Source organism: Dryobates pubescens, chromosome 1 (genome assembly GCF_014839835.1).
Source record: "Dryobates pubescens isolate bDryPub1 chromosome 1, bDryPub1.pri, whole genome shotgun sequence".
Taxonomy (NCBI): Eukaryota; Metazoa; Chordata; class Aves; order Piciformes; family Picidae; genus Dryobates; species Dryobates pubescens.
In genome coordinates this window covers 40,846,856-40,865,898 of record NC_071612.1, presented here as the reverse complement: position 1 = coordinate 40,865,898, position 19,043 = coordinate 40,846,856, and the positions used below count along the sequence as shown (strand labels likewise).

The 19,043-nt window shown below is 60.2% G+C and overlaps 1 protein-coding gene across 5 annotated transcripts; it reads left to right on the top strand.

Annotated features, from left to right (window-relative positions):
• The first annotated feature begins 327 nt into the window (after positions 1 to 327).
• On the top strand, positions 328 to 18,183 carry LOXL3 (lysyl oxidase like 3). Of its 5 annotated transcripts, XM_054164364.1 has the most exons (15): positions 328 to 389; positions 7,368 to 7,692; positions 8,324 to 8,487; positions 9,198 to 9,409; positions 12,478 to 12,537; positions 12,790 to 13,009; positions 13,299 to 13,479; positions 13,689 to 13,843; positions 14,543 to 14,716; positions 15,267 to 15,429; positions 15,707 to 15,950; positions 16,344 to 16,459; positions 16,595 to 16,731; positions 17,201 to 17,312; positions 17,543 to 18,183. In XM_054164364.1, the coding sequence occupies exons 2-15, from the start codon at positions 7,380 to 7,382 to the stop codon at positions 17,614 to 17,616; spliced, it is 2,325 nt and encodes a 774-aa protein (XP_054020339.1). In that variant the 5' UTR covers positions 328 to 389; positions 7,368 to 7,379; the 3' UTR covers positions 17,617 to 18,183. The 5 variants fall into 5 exon arrangements, with proteins under 5 accessions (XP_054020339.1, XP_054020321.1, XP_054020327.1 ...); XM_054164346.1 differs by lacking the exon at positions 12,478 to 12,537 and having other exon boundaries at positions 13,302 to 13,479; XM_054164352.1 differs by lacking the exons at positions 12,478 to 12,537; positions 14,543 to 14,716 and adding an exon at positions 14,867 to 15,022.
• Positions 18,184 to 19,043: the final 860 nt, after the last annotated feature.

Below are 19,043 nucleotides of genomic sequence, written 5' to 3'. Positions count from 1 at the left end.
TGCGACCCACTGCCTACGGCGAGGCGGGGTGGAGCGCCGATCAGGTACCTCCAGGAGACGACAGGCCCAGGGCTGTCCTCTGCAGCGGGCAGTGGCTCCCGCGGCCCCGGAGCGGCAGCCCCCGAAGCGCCCTCCCGGGAGCACGGCTGCCGGCGCCACCCCGGGCTGCTGGGCAAGGTCGCGGGGCCAGTCCTCGCCGTAGCGGCTGCGGGGCCAGGCCGGGGCCACTCGGCACAGGCTGGCCCCGGCCACTTGGGCAAGGCGCGGGGCGGGTCACGGAGGAGAGGGGCGGCACAGCACAGCTCGGCCCCATCGGCACTCGGGCTGGACGCTCTCGCCTGGCGCTGTCGGAGCCGTGCACCCCGTGGGGACAAGAGGTACCGCCCAGGGTAGGGGAGCAGGACGGGCCCGAAGGCGGCGGGAAACGCCGATCGGACCGGCCCCGGACCGGGGCGGCGGGGCTGGGTGGGCCGAGCCGTGCCCGGCACCCGTGCAGCCTGTCCGGGAGCGTCGGGGGCGCGGAGGGAAGCCGCCGGGGCCGCGGGATGCCGCGGGGCATGCGGTGCGAAGCGGGACCGAACAGAGCCGAGTGCGGAGGCTGACGGCTCAGTGCGGGGTTGTGCAGCCGCCGCCGCGGGGTCGCACCAGGCGGGGGCCGGGTGCGTGTGCCGGGTGTCGTTTGCCCTGCTCCGAAGCCCGGCGTTTCTCAGGGGTCTGTGGGGCGGCGGTGGAGTGCTGGCCGCACGATCCCGGCTCCCCGCGGCCGCTGAGCCGTGCCCTCTGCCCGTCGCAGAGGCTTGCTCTGTGCTGGCAAGCGGCTCGGAGTCGTGCGGTGCTCTCAGCTGTGCCCCAGTGCACGGGGTGGGAGGCTGTGGGTGCATAGGATGCGCCTGGTAGCTCCAAGCAGGCTGCCTCTGTTCTCCGCGCTGGCTGCCCCCCCCAGACCCGCCGTGGCTGCCTGGTGGGTGTCGCTGGTGGCTGCAGCGTCTGCACATTCCTGCGGGGGCTTTCGCTCCCGCCTGCAGTTGGTTGCTCTGAGGGCTGTACCCCAGAGCTCAGGGGAGCCCGGAGTGGAGCTGGCAAGCCCTCGCAGAGCTAGGGACCTGGCTTTGTCCTGGGGAAGCTGGGTGGCGTTAGCAACTGCCAAGGGCTGTGCTGTGATCTGCCCTGGCTTACAGACTGATCAACAGGACAGAGGGGCATCAGGGTAAAGGAGATGCATGCACTCGATGCTCTGCCCCAGTTGACACTCCGGACAGCCCCTGGAACAGGAATGTGCTATCCACAGCACTCTCCTTGTCACTGCCCAGGGTGGGGGCATGCAGTGAGAAGCCCATGGGTTAGCACCCTGCCTTCTGGGCAGCGAGGTACAGTGGGCTACCAGGCAGCAGGAGGTGGGTGGTGTTGCGAGATGTCACCGAGCCTGTCAGGACAGTCAAGTGGTGGCCCTGGGCTGCTCTTTGGTGCTTCTGGGACCAGTTCATCTGTGGAGATGCACTGCCCACCAGACCTTGTCTGTGCTTGTGCCAGAGCTTAAATCTTGCAGGGTTCCTGCAGGCAGAGAGACAACTGGTCCTGGCCCAAGTGGGGTGGGGATGTCAGGGCTCTCCCAGCTCGTGGTCACATACTCCCAGCACACCAGGACTGCTGGGAAGCAGGAGGAGTGAAGTAAACCCATCCAGGCAGTGGGGATTGCGAAAGGCCCAGTGCTGGGCTGTGCATGCTGGGCCCCTGGGGGAGAAGGAGGGGATGGAACCCGGTGCTTGGAGCCATGGGACCCACCAGACCTTCTCCTACTCTGCGTGCTGGGGATGTGACCCCATTCTCTCAGGGATGGCCTGGTGTGGGCAGAGTGTGACTGTATCACCCCTTAACCTTTCCAAGGAAAGATAAACAGAGGGAGCTTCTTCCTCCTTGTGCTGGCAGCTTTCCCGGGTCTTCAGTTGCTTGTGCTGCTCTTCTGAGTCCTCTGGGTTGTTAGTGCCTGGGTTGCTCTGTATCCCTTTTCATGTCTAAGGCCACTGCTGAGGGAATGTGTTCCTGTGCATAGCCAGGCATGATCTCGCCCTTGCTGACTGCTGCAGTCAGGGAGGTTGTCCCCATGCTGCAGGGGTGTCCCATGCTTGGCTGAACAAACACTGACATGCTGGGGTTCCCTGTTCCTCAGGATCTGCCCCTTCCTGAGATTCATTTGCTCTTCTCTGGGGTTTTGCTGGGGTAGTCCCTCTGTGTACTTGGTAAGTGCCAAAGAGCACATAAGCTCTAACAGCCCTTGGGAGCCAGCAGCCCTTCTGGGCTCTGGGCACCTCTCGTTGGCACAGCTGAGATCCTCTGCAGGGCACAGTTGGGGGCAGTGAAGCAATGGTGGAGGCAGTGCCTGGCCAGGAAGGCTGCAGGCCCTGCCTGGGGGGTTCTGTCCTGAGGCACAGAAGCCTGTGCCTTCTACTGGAACAGGCAGAGCCTGTGGGGCTGGTGTGGAACCAATACAAGTGGTGCCGTGGCTCCTTCTGCTGCACAGAGCCTGCCCACTGCACCAGGAGGACCCTGTACCCATGCTGGTCTCGGCAGCACTGAGGTCAGGGGGTGTGGGAAGCCCTTCAGGGTTCTGGGACATCCCACCAACAACCATCTGTGGGCTGGGAGGTGGCTCAGGGCCCTGTGCACACCCTGCTGCGACATTCCTGAGGTTTCCTGGGCAGTGGTGAGGACCTGGGCTGCTCTCCAGCTCCCGGGCCCAGCATTTGCTCTGGGCCAGCCCGTCCTCAGAGCCCTTTCCACTTGCTGCCGTGTGAGCCACTTGTGTGCTGGGGCAGGCACGTTCAGCACGGCACAGCACGGCACAGCATGGCATGGGCTGGCTGGCAGCTCTGTCAGGAGCCCCTGTCCAAGAGGAGCCTGTCTCTGGCTGGAGCAGGACTGTGCTTGGCTCCTGTCCAAGACATGCAGTGGAAGCAGCCAGGGGACATGCCTAGACACACCATCCCTGTGCCAGGTGATTCCCAGTCCCCTGCCCCTCCCCATGCTGGCTGGCCATGCTCAGGCTGTCTGCACCTCTGTCTTTTACCCATTCAGGGCATGTGCATGGCTCCTGCAGGTTCCTGATTCTCTGGAAGCACCAGTGTTCACAGTCTTCTGATGTGCTGGTGGTGGTACCAGCTGTCCCTTCTGCCAGTGGGGTTGGGAGTTGTCACCCTTAGGGACCCTTGTTCCCAGCAGGAATAGTCTGTGGAGGCTGGGCAGATGGGTGGACCTTCCCCTGGCCAAGATGGGGAGGAGATGGGAAATGCCCCTTGGGTCTCTTGTGCTGGGTGACGGAGTCCCTCCATGGTGCAGGGACCAAAGAGCCTCAGCTATGGCACTGATCTTATGCCCTTCTGCTGTGCCAGCTGGCAGGACAGCATCCCATTAAACTATGTCAGGGCTGGAGGGAAAGGCTGGAACTGGGAGATGCTGTGCCCAGATCAACCCCATTTGCCATTCCTGCTGGGGCTGGGAGTGAGCTTGAGCTCCCTGACCTGGAGTGGCTGGCAGGATCCAGAGCAAAGCTTGGCAGTGGCGTGGGGAGGTTGGGCAGTGTCACAAGGCTGGAGAAGAGCAACTTCATGACCTGCGTTTCAGAAAGTAGAAAAAGAGACCTGGACAATGGAAGCCCTGTTAGCCTGATCTTCCTGCGTGTGGACTTGGAGCACATGCCAAGAAGGAGATGGTGCAGGAACGGGGAAATGGCTTATGCCATGTCCCAGGGAGCTCACATGGGCAGCTGTTGGCCCAGGCAGACATCAGCAGAGCTGTCACCAGGAAGTGCTGAGATGAGTGGCAGGAGGTGAGAACAGGCTGGGCTGTGAGGGCAGAGGAACCACAGTGAGGACAAGGGATGCTGGAGCCATAGCAGAGGAAAGCTTTGACCCAGGAGAAGAGTGCCAAGGGTGGCAGTGAGCTGAGGTTAGTGCAGAAATGGATGACAGAAATTTGAGCAGTTGAAGGATTGTAAGGAGGAAAGATCCACAGTGGGCTTTTGAATACAGAGGCTTAGGTGGCTGAGCTGGGGGTGCCAGAGGTGGGCTGCAGCAGGACATCCCTGCCCTGTCCCAGAGCACCTCCTGCCACTGCTGTAGGGGTTGGGGACCTGGACTGGGGGATCTTTGGCCTGGCCTTATGCAGCTGGGCAGCTCTCAAACTGACCACTGCGGTGTCAAGATGTGGAGGCCCACCCAGCATCAGCTTTTCTGTGCCCAGCTGTATGTGGGAGTCTGGCAGAGCTATGAGACCATGGGCACATGTGGGGCTTCCCCTTGTCACTGTGAGGTGAGGCTGGGACCTGTCATCAAGACAGGAGGTCTCCCCAACACCAGTGATTTTGGTGATCCTGTTCAGATTGAGCATACCAGATCCTGGTCACACTGCTGGGACTCCATGGGCACTGGGGTATGTTGGGATGGAATGCTTTGCCATGTAAAGCCCAAGAACTTTCTGAAGTGCCATATTCTGGTCTTTGGTCTACATGCTTTGTTCCTGAATGCATGGACTTAAATGTTCCTCACAGTCAAGCATACAGGCTACATGATGGTGTCCAAATCTGCGTGCTCCTGCCTATTTGTGTCTTTGCAGACTGTACCAAGAGAGGACTTTTTTACTCCTCCAGACATGACTTTGCTTTGAAAAGTGTGTGATCCTCACCGGAAAGCCCAACAAATGGTGACTTCCCCATTGTAACCACATTTTAATTCCAGCAGGTGACCAATTTTAATCCACTTAGTAGAAGGTGCACTGATTTTGTTGAGTGCTGGTTATTCATTAAAAGGTGGTGCCAGATGAATCGAATGCCTTCCAGTCTCAGCCTGTTATATCCACACAGTTACTCCAATTACCCAGACCTGTGATCTCATAAGAGGCCACACCAGCTTTCTGACACGAGCTATTTCTGCAGAGCTCTGGAGATTGGCATTAATTGTGCTGCAGTTCCTTAGTGTTGTGCTGTAAGCCTGCCTGGAGCTGCTGGCTGCCCACATCAGCAGAGGTTGTCTTGCTCATTCATGGGGCAAGTGCTGGCGAAGCTTTGGTCTTACACACTTGTAGCTTTCCATGTCTGCTGATGTTAGCATTGAGAGTGCCACATTTGTGTGTGGTACACAGTGGAGCTCTGAAGATATATAATGAGCTTCATTTGCACAGGGGGTGTTCCTGTGGTGACTGGTAGGTGGAATGAGAAGTGTTCCCAGGCAGAGTGGAGATGGAGCATTCCTACCATGGCCAGACCAGAGAACTCCTTTCCTGAGCTGCTGGCAGGGCTAGGGTGGCCCTTTGTGCCCACCCTCCTCTTTCTCCTGCCACAACATGCTGATTAAAAGGTTCAGCAAAGCCTTTCACTGCTGCCTACAAACAGCTTCCTGCTGGGCTTTGTTGTGCTCTGGCAGTGCCAAAGCAGGCAGCCAAAGTGTGGGGAGTGCAGAGCCAGCTCACACCAACCCCAGGGCTTGTGGCCTGCCCTGAGTCTGTCATGTTCCTGTCTGCTGCTGTGTCTCCCATCAGCATACGGTGTCCCTTGTGCCTCAGACTGGGACAGAGGAGAGAGCTGGACCACACTGTTGTGATTGCCATAAGGGAGCCGGTGCATGTCCCATCAAGATGTCTTGCATTGTCCTGGACCAGTGTTATTGGTCCTTGTTACTCCTTGCCCTCTCTTGAGCATCCTTGAAGGCACTAGATGCTTATCCCCAGGGACCTGATGCTCTTGGAGGCAGCTCCAGTGTGGCACATGCCCAGGGGACAGACAGGCAGCAGAACTGGGCCCCTTCAGGGGCTTTTGTTGGTGCAATGAGCATGGTAAAGGGGGACCATCCTGGTTTCGTAGTTTATCCTTGCCTTGGGTCTAGGAGGTGTTCCCAAAGGTTGGAGTGGTGTCTTGGTCTCTGTTATCTGATTCCTGCTAATGGAGCCTGTGTGAACATCCTGCCCTGGATGCAGGTGGGGGTTACCCACAGCAGCCATCTGTGTGCTGGTGGCTAGGCAGATGGTGAAGCTGCAGAGAGGCTATACTTTCAGAGGGGCTATTCCATGGCCCCTTCACTCTGTGAGTACCTTCTGCCTAAAGCTGGTGCAGGGACCTTGCCATCACCCCACAGGTACTGAGGGGATGAAAACAACAGGACAACGTGGGACAGGCCTTAGTCCAGGGAATGGGGAGCCTGAAGAGTAGCCATGGTTCCCAAGGATGCCCTCATACCCTCTTTGGTTGCACCACACTGGTGAGCAGGCAGTGAGCTGGGGGAGGGGAGGAATGGAGGCTGTCAGGGAAGTGCATTGGCACCATGGGGAGGGTCTGTTAGGGGGTCTCTGTGGAGCAGCCTGCACTGGGAGCCTGTGCAGGGCTTGTGTCTGAGCACTGGAGATCTAAACCAGCCCTGCCCATGACTGAGCCAAACCTGCTGCTCTTTCCCAGTGTTGAAGACAAGCATAAGCTGCACAGGTGCAGGAGCTGCTCTCAGGGTGAGGAATGTGGGGTGCAAGGATATAGTTCTGGTGAACCTGCCTGGAGGGCTCTCAGGTTTGGGGTGTGATTTCCCACCTGTGGAACTGTCTGGAAAGGTGGCATGAGGCTGCAGTGGTGGTGGGCAGGTGGGTGGTTGTGCCACTGGTGCAGGGCATCAGAGCTTTGCCCTCAAAGCCATGTCTGGAGCAGGTCTGGCACTGTCCATACGGACAGGCAGTTCCTGGGCTGAAGCGGCACCTCGGGGGTTAAAGAGGTCCCTGAGGATAGGGAAGGGCTTTACAGAGAAGGGTTTTCACTGTTGTTTACCGATGAGGCTGGTGCAGGAACACTGCATTCCCAACTATTTTCCGGAGCCACAGATGTTAGTGGAGGGCTGGAGGAATGTGGGAGGCTCTGGCTGCCTAGCTCGGGCTGGCAGCTCCTCATAGCACTGCTGTTACACAGTTCCTGGTGGATCAGACTCCTGGCTGGTCCAACTGGGCTTTCCCTGGGCCCTGGTCGTGTTCCAGTTTGTGCAACTGATGCCCCTCCTGCCCATCTGGCTTTCCTTGGGTGATGCACACCCTTTTGCTGCGTTGCTGCCCCTTTGTGTGGCAGTGACCTGGTGTGGTGTGATGTTGGCAGTGGCTGTTCGTGAGGGGTGTGAGGAGCTGGGAAAGTACTGGACCGCTGACAGCAGCCCTGGGGGTCCAGGACCAATGCAAGGGGCTGCGAGTGGAGGGCACAGGGCAGGCAGCAGGAATGGACTGGCTCTGGCTGGTGCTGGGATGCCAGTGCTGGATGGGGCTGCGTGTGAGCAGGGGTTTGACCAGCACAGGGCTGAGGTTTTGGCACAACTCGTGTATCCCACGCAGCCTCACCCTCTCTGCCCTTGTAGAGCCAAGCTGCCATGGGAAGCTGTGGCACGTGGGCATGGCAGGAGCTGCTGGTGCTGCTGAGTAGCCTCCTGTGGCTGTGGGCGGACAGTGCCCAGCCCACCCCACCAGGCCCCACACCCAACCCAGGACCCCAGCTAAAGTTTCGCCTGGCCGGTTACCCGCGCAAGCACAACGAGGGCCGTGTGGAGGTCTTCTACAATGACGAGTGGGGCACCATCTGCGATGACGACTTCACGCTGGCCAACGCGCACGTGCTCTGCCGGCACCTCGGCTTCGTGGCTGCCGCGGGCTGGGCCCACAGCGCCAAGTATGGCAAAGGCGTGGGTAAGAGAGGGGTGCTGGGCACAGCCCCCCTGTGCTGTGCGGTCTGGGGCCAGCTGGGCTGGGGCTGCCCAGCTGCTGCTGTGGGGTGCCGAGCATCCTGCAGCAGGTTTGCATATATACTGGAAGTGGGTGCTGGGGTGTGGGAGGCAGGGCCAGTGCCTGGCAGGGTGTGTGGGCATGCATGTGTGCATGCGTGCAGGTACTGTGCAGGTTTCTGTATCCAGAGCATGGAGTGGCTGTGGGCATGCGCTTTCTACAGGTGTGGGACTGCAGGTGGCCCGGGGTGGTGTAGGATGGCTGCAGCTCTGGGCTGGTGCAGGTGTATGGTGAGAGGTGCAGCAGGCTGTGATGGAGGTGAGATGCTGTGTGGGCCCAGGGCACATGTTGTGTCTGGCAGAGCAGCCCCTTGGGCAGGTGGAAACCCCTCATCTGCAGGTCCCCTGCTCGGGGCTTTGCTCTTGGCATTTCACTGGCTTTGGCTGTGTGCCGAGGGAGGGCTGCACTCCGCCCAGCATCCACATGCCTGCTGCACACCTGCTTGGTCCTGGCTGTGCTCCATGGTCACTATCCCTGGTCTTGGGGAGTGCTGCATGGTTTTGGCCCCCCTCGCCCCAGCCCTGGTATCTGGCAGGACGGATCTGGCTGGACAATGTGAATTGTGCTGGAGGAGAGAAGAGCATTGGGGACTGCAAACACCGGGGCTGGGGGAACAGTGACTGCAGTCACGAGGAAGATGCAGGTGTCGTCTGCAAGGATGAGCGCATCCCAGGCTTCAAGGACTCCAATGTCATCGAGGTGAGGAAGCTGCTGGCCAGAATAGGCAGCCAGTGCTGCCCAGGATTCCAGAGAGCTGCCGCTAGGACCCTGCATAGTCCTCCCAAAGAGTCAGGAGGCAGCTTCCCCACCACACACTGGCTGACTGCCATGTGCAGGCCCAGGGGACATTGTGGGTGCCTTCCCTTAGCCCTGTCACACAGGCTGTCCCCATCATCCCTGCACAGAAGCACAGTGCTGCCATGGCCTGTCCCATGACTCCTGAGCTGCTGCTTCCCACAACAGCAGGCACAGTCGAGGACAAGGCCCTGCTCAGGCTGTGGCTTGGGAGTGGGTGCATGGCACAGATCTGAGCATGGGATGGCAGGGCTCCTGTGAGGCAAGTGAGGCTTGGGCCATGCCCTGCTGGCTTTGCTCAATATCCCAGCTGCTGCTGTCTTGTGCTGGGTGGGTTCCTGGGTGTGGGGTGTTCTGAACACTGTCCTCCTGGATGCAGGATCCTGAGGTGATGGAACAGCAATGCTGGGTCTCCTGGCTGTGCACCCAGGAGGGCACTAGCTGCACATTCTAGGATTAGGTGCTTGGCCACCCAGGGCCGTTGCAAATGACCTACAGGGATGCAGGACCCAGCTGTCCCTGTGCCCACACCCTCAGGGCATCCCTGAGCAGGGGCTAGCAGGGATCCGTGGCAGCAGGCTGTGGTGCAAGCCAGGCTGCCCTGTGCCCTGCAGAGCGAGCAGAGCCATGTGGAGGAGGTGCGCCTGCGGCCGGTGGTGTCCGGGGCCCGGCGGCAGCTGCCAGTGTCAGAGGGCATTGTGGAGGTGCGCTACAAGGATGGCTGGGCACAGATCTGCGATGAGGGCTGGGACAGCCGGAACAGCCACGTGGTCTGTGGCATGATGGGCTTCCCTGCTGAAAAGAAGGTCAACAGGAACTTCTACAAGTAAGTGAGGCTGCTAGAGGGCCTGTAGACCCAGGCTGTCAGAGCAGAGCTAGGGACATGGGGTGGGGCAGGGCTGGGGACAGAGCCAAGGACATGAGGCAGTGCTGGAGGTCAGGAGAGTCCCATGCTATTGGGAACATCCCTCCCATCCCTGCTACTCAGCAGTCCCAGTCCCAGCTGACCATATGGGCGTTCACTGAGCTGGACTGGGGAGACACAGTGTGGCTGGGAGGAGCATGGCACAGCCAGAAGCAGTGGTGTGGCTGGGGGCCATGGCTGCCCACTTGACCCATGCATTACTGCAACGTCCACTTCAGGATGGCAGTGTCTACTACCTGGCAATGGTGCATCTCCACATCTTCCTCCAATGTGGAGTGCAGGTTTGCAGCTATGCTGGGCAGGGATGTTCCAGCAGCTCCATGGCCCAAGTGAAGGGTGCAGAGTGTGGGCACAGACATGCTGGTGCCCAGTGTGGCGCCAGGTGTGGTGCCCAGCACTGTATGTGCCCCTGACTGGGCAGCTGCGGTGTTGCTCCTGCAGGCGGCTGAAGCGTGCAGCCAGGATGAAGGGCCGGAGCCTGAGGCCAAGTGGCAGGTAAGGGGCTGGGGTGCCCCATCTGCTGTGCCCTCAGCATATCTGGGCTCTCTGGCCTCTGCCATTAGAACAGATCCTGGCACAATGGGATCCTGATGGATCAGACTGAGGGCCCGGGCTGTGCTGGGCAGGCAGAACAAGCCCCACCGTGGTGGGACCTGCCTGTTGCGTTGAGGTCTCCCATCCACCGTGAGAGGCAATCTTTTGCCGAGGCTGGTGGATGTCCTGGGCAGAGCAGCCCCCATCCTGCATACTGGGCAGGAGCCTTGACACCAGGGTCAGGGGCTGCAGAGCCAACCCACCATGGACAGGTTTCCCTGGGAAATGTGGAGAGGGCTGTGGTGTCCTGTGCTGCAGCCCCATGGGGACCAGCAGCCTCGGAGCTGAGCTGCCTCTCCCGGTGGAGGGGGAGCTGTGGGAATGGGCTGCTTTCTTCAGAAAGCAGCAGTGGGGAGCCTGGACAGGCTGTGCACCTCTCCATTCCCTGCAGGCTGGGCTGACAGGGTAACCTGGTGTGGGCATGAGAGCACTTGCTCAGCCGTCTTGGGCACCACTCTGATGGGCATAGTGTGACAGGTCCTGTCCCCAGCTCTGCATCTGCTTAGGATCTCTTGCACCCTCTGCCCCCTTGCTTTTGCTGCCTCTGCCAGTCCTAAGGGATAGTCTGACTTCCCTTTGCCTTTGTCCCTGAAACTTGCTGCTGGGTTTGGTGATAGGTGCAGGGAGTTTGAGTGCACCACTCTGGGCTGTGGCATGGCACCTCTCAGGTTAACCCACTACCACCATGGAACATTGCTCTGCCCTAGCACATGGCCATGGTTCTACTTCCTTCCCTGATGCTGCAGATGCCCTATACTGTGGATACATCACAGTCTCTTCATTGTGACACTTCCCAGCTTTGTGTTCCCGTCTGGCATCCTCACCAGCTCCTGCAGCCTGGTGATGGAAATCCAGATAGGCTCAGCTTGTGGGGTCTCCTCAGATCCCCACCCAATGCTCCTGCTCCCTCCATCATGCTGCTACTGGTCCAGTTTGGTGCTGACTGTTGCTTTCCAACGAGTGGATAGTTCCCCCACAGCACTCAGTGAGATGCTTTGCGAAGGCCATGATGCTGTGGTCTGCTCCCTTCCCTCTGTCTGGAGCATGAATTGACTCCTGGGAGTCATGAGTTGGTTTGCCAGGGCTGATCAATCTGGGGCTGCATGCCTGCAGTCATACGTGGGGTCATAGGCTAATCCAGGTTGGAAGGAACCTGGCAGAGTCCTGGTCCAACCCCTGTGTGGAGCAGGGCCAGCTGTAGGTCAGCCCAGGATTTCATCCAATTGGCTTTTAGAAACCTCCAGGGTGGAGACCAACAGCCTTGTGGCCTCTGCTCCAATGTTACACAGCCCTCACAGGGAAAAAGCTTTTTTCACACCAAGCTGAACATTGTGTTGCCACTGGCACCTGGTTTCTCTTGCACTATCCCCTCCCATGGCTGAAAGAACTGGTCTCTGGCTCCCTGACAGCCACTTGCAGGTGCAGGATGACTGCTGCCAGAGCCCTCAAAGCCACCTCAGCCCCAGGCTGGAGGAGCATTGTGTTCATCTCTCCTCCAGCCCTGACTCTTGATGGCTCTCCCCAGGACTTGCAGCACTTGGCTCGTGTATTTCTTGTACTGGGGACCCAGAATTGGGTGCAGGATGGAGATGTGGTTTCATGGTGTGAAGGGTGTTGATGTCTTCCAGCCATCAATCCTGGTTCCTGGCAGCCCTATGCTGTACCCTGGGGCTCACTGGGCTGTGTGGGCTGACATGGATCTGCCACTGGCCAGCAGTCAGTTGCCATGCTTGGTTGTACTGTGTCCCATTGGGGGTGTCAGTCCCCTGCCCTATTTTGCAGTACTCTGCTCTCCATTCCTTGTGGTCTCTGGGGTTTTGGCCCTCCTTGGCATCTTCCTCCCTGAGCAAGCATGTTGGGACCATACCTACATCAGGGCAGCCTTGCCAACCTGCAGCGAGCCCACTGTGCCTTGTGGCACTGGGGAGGACACCCATTGGCTGTGCTGGTTGCTTGGTGCTGTGCTTGCTGGGCATTCTGCTTCCCTCAGGGTGTGGCACAGTGATGGTGTCTGGATGAGGGCATGGGCACACCTCACTTGTACTTGCCAGATCAAATCGTTGCCCGTGGTGTTTGATCTTTTGCTGTGTGACAAGCCAGCATGGGATGTTGCTGCATCCAGCATCGTTTCCTGGTGGAATGTGGGCAGGAAACTGCATCACTGCTGTGGGCAGCTGTGTCACTGCTGGAAGCGGATGATGCTTCTTGAACACGTGTGACATGAAAGAGATGTGCATGAGTGTCTTTTAGGGGCCAAGTGCCCAGTTCAGTCTCTAGTGAAAGCTGGGCTGGGCTGTGCTCCCGGTGTCACCACAGCTGGCAGAAGAGTCAGCCTGAGACCCTGGGCTCCTTGACGGTTGTTTTCTGTTTTCCAGGCTGGTCTCCAAGTCTCAGCCTAAACAAAAGCACAGGGAGGACGTAGGGCCCAGGAAGAGGTAAATGGCTCCAGTGGAGAGCCCGAGTGCCAGGAGCCCCACTCAGTCCCACCCAAGTTCATGTCCCCATGCTGCTGGGGATGTGGAACAGGCAGCTGCTGAGGGGTGGGCATCCCACAGGCACTGTGTCTCTCCCTAAGGGACAATGCCAGGGGCATGGGTATGGAGTGCAGCCACAGGCAGGCTGGCCATCGACCCCTCACTGCAGGCTGGCCAGGCTGGTTGTGTCTCAGGACTCCTCTCTCCTGACAGGCTGTTCTCAGAGCGGCAGCAGCTCAACTACCGCCTGCACTCAGTGTCCTGCACGGGTACTGAGGTGCACCTCTCCATGTGTGCCTTTGAGTTCTACCGGGGCAATGCCTCGGCTGCCTGCAGGGCTGGCATGCCCGCCGTCGTCAGCTGTGTGCCTGGGCCTCTCTTCACCACTGCCAATGGCCACAAGAAGAAACAGCGCCAGCAGCAGCAGGGTCAGGTGAGCCCCGCAGAGATGGGGACGAGCCCTGTGGTGTCCCACGGCTGGCCACTGCCCCACTGCAGGGCTCTGTGCCCCAGGCTGCAACCAAGAGTGGTTCTGTCAGTCCCTGGGTGACCAACTCCTAGAGCAGGAGATGGAGATGGGGTCCTGTCTTGGCACAGCCCCTGTGTGTACCAGTCAGAGCTAGCACCTACTGTGTTGCATTGAGCTGTGCCACACCGTGCTGTGTGATGTCCTGCTGCAATGTGCTGTGCTATACAGACACATTGACCCTGCTCCCCTGCAGCAGCGAATCCGGCTGAAGGGTGGTGCCAAGGTTGGTGAGGGCCGCGTGGAGGTGCTCAAGAGCAGCGAGTGGGGCACCATCTGTGATGACCGCTGGAACCTGCTGTCGGCCAGCGTGGTGTGCCGGGAGCTGGGCTTTGGCAGTGCCAAGGAGGCCCTCACTGGGGCACGCATGGGCCAAGGTGAGGATGTGGGGGAGGACAAGAATTGCCCTTCTGGGCATATGGAAGAGGCACTTGTCTGGGTGTAAGGCTCTGCTGGCCTTGAGGGCATTGAGCGGGGCCAGCAGCATGCTGGGCTCTCCTGATGCATGCAAGGGCAGCTATGGGATCAGGATGGCCATGGCCATCCCTGTGTCACTGTGCCCTGAGTCCTGCTGTTCCCCTGGCAGGGACGGGACCCATCCACATGAATGAAGTGCAGTGCCTGGGCACCGAGAAGTCCCTCTGGAGCTGTCCCTTCAAGAACATCACACAGGAGGACTGCAAGCACACAGAGGATGCAGCTGTTCGCTGCAACATCCCCTACATGGGCTATGAGACCCTGGTGCGTGCCATGGGGCTGGCTGGAGTGGGATGCTGGGGAGGGCCCATGGGACTCACTGTGGAGTGGTCCATCATCTCCTCCTCTGCACCCCATTGCACCCCACACATTTCCCCCTGGTCTGAGGCCAGGGCTACCTTGTGGGGCTGGGGATTTTGTGTGTGAGAGTCCCAAGCTGTCCTCTGAGGACAGGGGTAGAAGGGAGGCCACAGTGGCTCTGGGTGTTGGGAGGGTGTGGGGCTACTGCTCCTGCTATGCTTCCTGCTGCCAGCCCATGCCAGCTCTCCACCAGAAGCACCAGGAAAAAAAATTCCCTATGGGCCAACCAGGAGAGATTTTTTTTTCCCCTGATGATGAGATGAGCAAATGGAACCATGTGTTCCTGCTGGCTTTGGCCTATCATTTCATCCACTTGGAGCTTTTTAATAATGTTTAACCCTCTCACATTTGTCATTTCTGAAATGCAAATGCCATTTCAAAATGAACCATTTTTCCCTGCTTTGGTGAGACAACTCCCAAACTCACATGCAATTCCTTGTCCCAAAACTTGCCCTTTTTGGTGAGTTCCCTGCTGATCAGATCTGTGCCGTGCTCTACTCAGGTCCTGGCTGCCACCTCCTTGTGTGCCTCAAGTTGCCCAGTGCACAGCCCTGGCTATGTGGGCATTGCTTGTGATGCTGCTGCTGCTGCCTCTCTCTGCAGATTCGGCTGAGTGGGGGCCGGAGCCGCTTCGAGGGGCGGGTCGAGGTGGCGCTGGGGGCTGGTGATGGGGACCAGCCCCACTGGGGCCTGGTCTGCGGTGAAGGCTGGGGTACACTCGAGGCGATGGTGGCCTGTCGCCAGCTGGGTCTGGGATTCGCTAACCACGGCTTACAAGTAGGTGCCAGCGCCAGCTTGGCCAGGGCAGCGAGCCGCCACCACCACAGCTCTATGGGGACAGGGATGGGGACAGGGATGGGGACAGGATGGGGTGGGAACATGGACAGGCACAGGGCACTGGCTGATGGTGCCAGGGCTTCCCCACAGATCCGCCTGGCTGGCGGGAGGACGATGTTCGAGGGCCGTGTGGAGGTGAAGCAAGGCAGTAAGTGGGGCACAGTGTGCAGCGATGGCTGGACCACCAAGGAGGCGATGGTGGCCTGCCGCCAGCTGGGCCTGGGCTACTCCCTGCATGCAGTGACGGTAGGTGCTGGTGGGGAGGCCTCAGTGACACCCTGGAGAGCACAGGCACTGCATGGCTGTGAGGCTGTATGGAAGCAAAGGGATGCGGCCTCTCTGTGCCATGGGATGGGACATGTGTGGGCAGACTGGGTATGTGGGCAGGGCTGTGCTGTGACACAGAGTGGCTGGCTCAGTCTGGCCGTGTGGGAGTGTGGTGCCCACAGTAGCCAGCCCTGCCACCCAACCTGTCTCACCCCCTTCCCAGGAGACGTGGTACTGGGATGCCAGTAACGTGACGGAGATGGTGCTGAGTGGGGTGAAGTGTGCCGGCCATGAGATGTCCCTGAGTCACTGCCAGCACCATGGCACCAGCCTGAACTGCAGGAACACGGGCACACGCTTTGCTGCTGGTGTCATCTGCTCTGAGAGTGAGCAGCCACGAGGGCTGCGGGTGGTGGGGACTGTGGGCAATGGAGTCTGTGGGTGCTGGTGCTGTGGGGCCGGGGTCTGCTGATCAGGGCACTGTGAGCATGGTGCTGTGAGCAGTGGTGTTTGCAGATGATGGGGCTGCAGGCTCAGCCTGTGCTCGGCCGATGGGGAGGGTGCACGTTCCCCTGGCTGGTTCAGCCCTGCCCACCTGCTGGGGACAGTGAGGCGGCCGGCAGGGGCGAACCATCCGTCCCTGAGCAGCCACCTTCTCTCCAGCTGCCTCCGACCTGCTGCTGCACGCCCCGCTGGTGCAGGAGACGGCGTACATCGAGGACCGGCCCCTGCACATGCTGTACTGTGCCGCCGAGGAGAACTGCCTCGCCAGCTCGGCACGCCTGGCCAACTGGCCCTACGGGCACCGCCGCCTGCTGCGCTTCTCCTCCCAGATCCACAACAACGGCCGCGCCGACTTCCGCCCCAAGGCTGGCCGCCACTCCTGGGTCTGGCACGAGTGCCACCGGTGCGTGCGCCGCACGGGCGCGCAAAGGCCTGCAGGCAGGGGTCGGGGTGCGGAGAGGGTGCCTGTGCTGCTGCCACGGGATGGGTGAGGGTGATGTCAGCAGAGTGTGACACCAGGTGGGGCACTTTTTGCTGCCCCGGGTCAAATTTTGCCTGCTTTGGCTTGGCACAGTGCTGTGCCCTGCAGCTGAGCTCCCTCCTAAAGCAGTGTCCCCTCACAAGGCAGGCCCAAGCTCTGCCTGACCTTGTGGCACTGTGGCCTCTGTACAGCAGGTTGTGAGGACCTTGCCCACAGCAAGGGGCTGGGCAGACAGTAGGGGTGCTGCTGCAGGGTGGGGTGAGTCTCCCGTGTGCTCTGTGGGTGCAGCTGGGTGCTGTGGGCTCCCTCTTGCAGGCACTACCACAGCATGGACATTTTCACCCACTATGACATCCTGACCCCCAACGGCACCAAGGTGGCAGAGGGACACAAGGCCAGCTTCTGCCTTGAGGACACCGAGTGTGAGGAAGGTGAGTGGGCACCATGGAGCTCTGCAGCACTGTCCCTGCCTGTGTCCCTGCTGTGGGGCTGCCCATCCCTGGCCATCACGTGGGACCAGTCTAGGCAGGGGCTGCACAGGGACAAGCCACTCTTCATACCCACAGGCGTGGCCAAGCGGTACGAGTGTGCCAACTTTGGGGAGCAGGGCATCACTGTGGGCTGCTGGGACCTGTACCGGCATGACATCGACTGCCAGTGGATCGACATTACTGATGTCAAGCCAGGCAACTACATCCTGCAGGTGCTGCAGCCCAGCTGTCCCCAGACCCTCTTGCAGCCCTCCCCTGTGCACCCCCATTCTCTGCCCCTACACCTCGCCACTGTCTGCCCCTGCATCCCAGCTGACCCTCTACCCCAGCCCCTGGCTCCCTCTCCAGGCAGGCTGGAGCATGGTGGGGCTGGGGATGGTGAGGGATGGTGCCTGTCCTCCTGCCTGGAGATGTGGAGGGCTTGTGTGCTTGGGCACACTTCAGTCCAGGGTTAGTTGCTTTGAGCCACACTGTCCCACAGTCCCAGGGTCACCCACTGCAGTGACAGCCACTGGCTCCTCAGAGCCATCCAGGACATCCCTCTGCAGCTGGGGAGAAAAGTCCTGCTGGGACTGGGGTGCAGGGGACTGTATTGCAGGCAGCAGCTCTGCTGAGGCTGAGAAGCTGGCACTGCCACTTGTGGGGCAGGGGCCTGTGATCCTCACTGCCAGTGCCCCACAGGTCGTGATCAACCCCAACTTCGAGGTGGCAGAGAGTGACTTCACCAACAATGCCATGAAATGCAACTGCAAGTACGACGGGCATCGCATCTGGGTGCACAGCTGCCACATTGGTAACTACCCTGGGATGTGATGGAGGGAGAGGGTACCTGGAGGCAGGGTGTGTGCAGGCAGGGTTGCCCCAGGAGGAGAGCAGCAAGGAGGCTGGAGGGCTAGATGTCTGGGATGGTGCCAGGGAGCAGGGGTGTGAGGTGTGGGGGTGGCTGTGGTGGGAGCTGAGGTGCTGGCAGGGCAGGTGACATGCAGCATCAGAGCTGATGCCTCTTGCCCTCTGCCCATGCAGGCGATGCGCTCAGTGAGGAGGCCAACAGGCGGTTTGAGCAGTACCCAGGTCAGCTCAACAACCAGATTTCGTAGGGCATCTCCCTACCTCACCCTGCACAGGTAGAAGAAGCTGCTGGGGGCCAATGAGGAGGCCTCATGCATGGCACTGCTGGTGCCATACTCTGCTGGGCACTGCCCAGGACTCGCTGTCACCAGCTGCTCTTCCCACTTTGGGAGATGGTGTTGAAGGCACTACACAGCAGCACCTCCCAGCCTGGGGTAAGCATCCCAACCACTGGCCAGAATCTGTGCCCATGTCCCCTGGGCTATGTTTGTGGGTATGGTCTGGGAGGTCCTGTACCCTCACTGTCTCCCTCTGGTCTCAGTCCCTGCCATCCTAGCTACACTCCACCTCCCATTCTGCCCTGGTTCCTCTCACCCCCACAACCTTCCTCAGGGCCCAGCACCCAGCACCCACACAGGAAATCACAGCCTTGCTCAGCCCTGGCTGTGCCCATAGATCCCCTTGTCCCCAGGGGCTGGTGTGGCTGCCCCTGCCCTGGCAGCACTGCCTCCAGACTGCCTCCATCTGCCTGGCAGTGGCCCCCACACCCATCTCTTAGTTATAATTTTATTTTCTCTATAAAGTTGCCAGTTCTAGTTCCCCAATGACTGCTGGCTCTTCTCTGGGGTGGGACAAGGAACCTAGCAGGACCAGGAGGCACAGTGGCTCAGGCCTCAGGGCTGGCCAACATGCTCCAGCAGCATGGGAGCTGACCTCCCTCCTCTGCACCCACCTCCAATATCCATGTAGAATACTCCAGCAGCTGCATGCACCACCCTAGGGCAGTGCTGGGCTGCAGACAGTCCCAGTCCTTCTGGGAGAATCCTGTATGGGTGTGGAAGAGGCCATCAGCAGCCCAAGCATGGCTGCTCTGGCCTGGAGCAGCCCAATGGCACCAGAGGGGACAGAAGGGCCACTCTGATGCAGCAGGGATGGGATGAAGTGCTGTTTCCCCCCATGCAATGCAAATGTTACTGAGCAGAGATCCCACCACAGGGCTGTGATCCACATGGACAGCAGAAGTGGTGCTGTCTTGGCTGGCAAGGAGGGGACAGAGCCCCAGCGGAGCTGGGGCAGGAGGCACTTGGGGCACAGAACAAGGACGTGGCACAAGGGCCAAGGGAGGGAGGCCTGCAGCTCTCACAGCTCGGCCAGATGCGTGGGTCCCATCTGCAGCTTCTGCCCCAGCCCATTGCTGGGGACAGCGGCGGGGAGGAGGCAGGGCTCATGACGGCTGTGCCGGGCTGGCCCCGTCCCTGCGGTCAGCGCCGCGCAGCAGCTATGCGAGGAACGCGGCCGCGGCTCCGACATTTCCCCTGCCGGCAGCCGGCGGGGGCTGGCCCGGGAGCAAATTCCTCCGGCAGGGCCCGGGCGGCTGAAAGCAGAGGCCTGTTCTGCGGCGGGGGGAGCGCGGCGGGGAGCGGCGGCCCGGAGCCACCCCCGCACCGCGTGGAAC

What these genes read in the sequence shown, in the direction of transcription:
- LOXL3 (XM_054164364.1), top strand. Translation starts at nt 7,380, where the DNA reads ATGGGAAGCTGTGGCACGTGGGCATGGCAGGAGCTGCTGGTGCTGCTG. An exon ending in AGGACTCCAATGTCATCGAG is followed by an intron (nt 8,488 to 9,197) that starts GTGAGGAAGCTG and finishes TGTGCCCTGCAG; the next exon opens with AGCGAGCAGAGCCATGTGGA. An exon ending in CAGGCAACTACATCCTGCAG is followed by an intron (nt 16,732 to 17,200) that starts GTGCTGCAGCCC and finishes AGTGCCCCACAG; the next exon opens with GTCGTGATCAACCCCAACTT.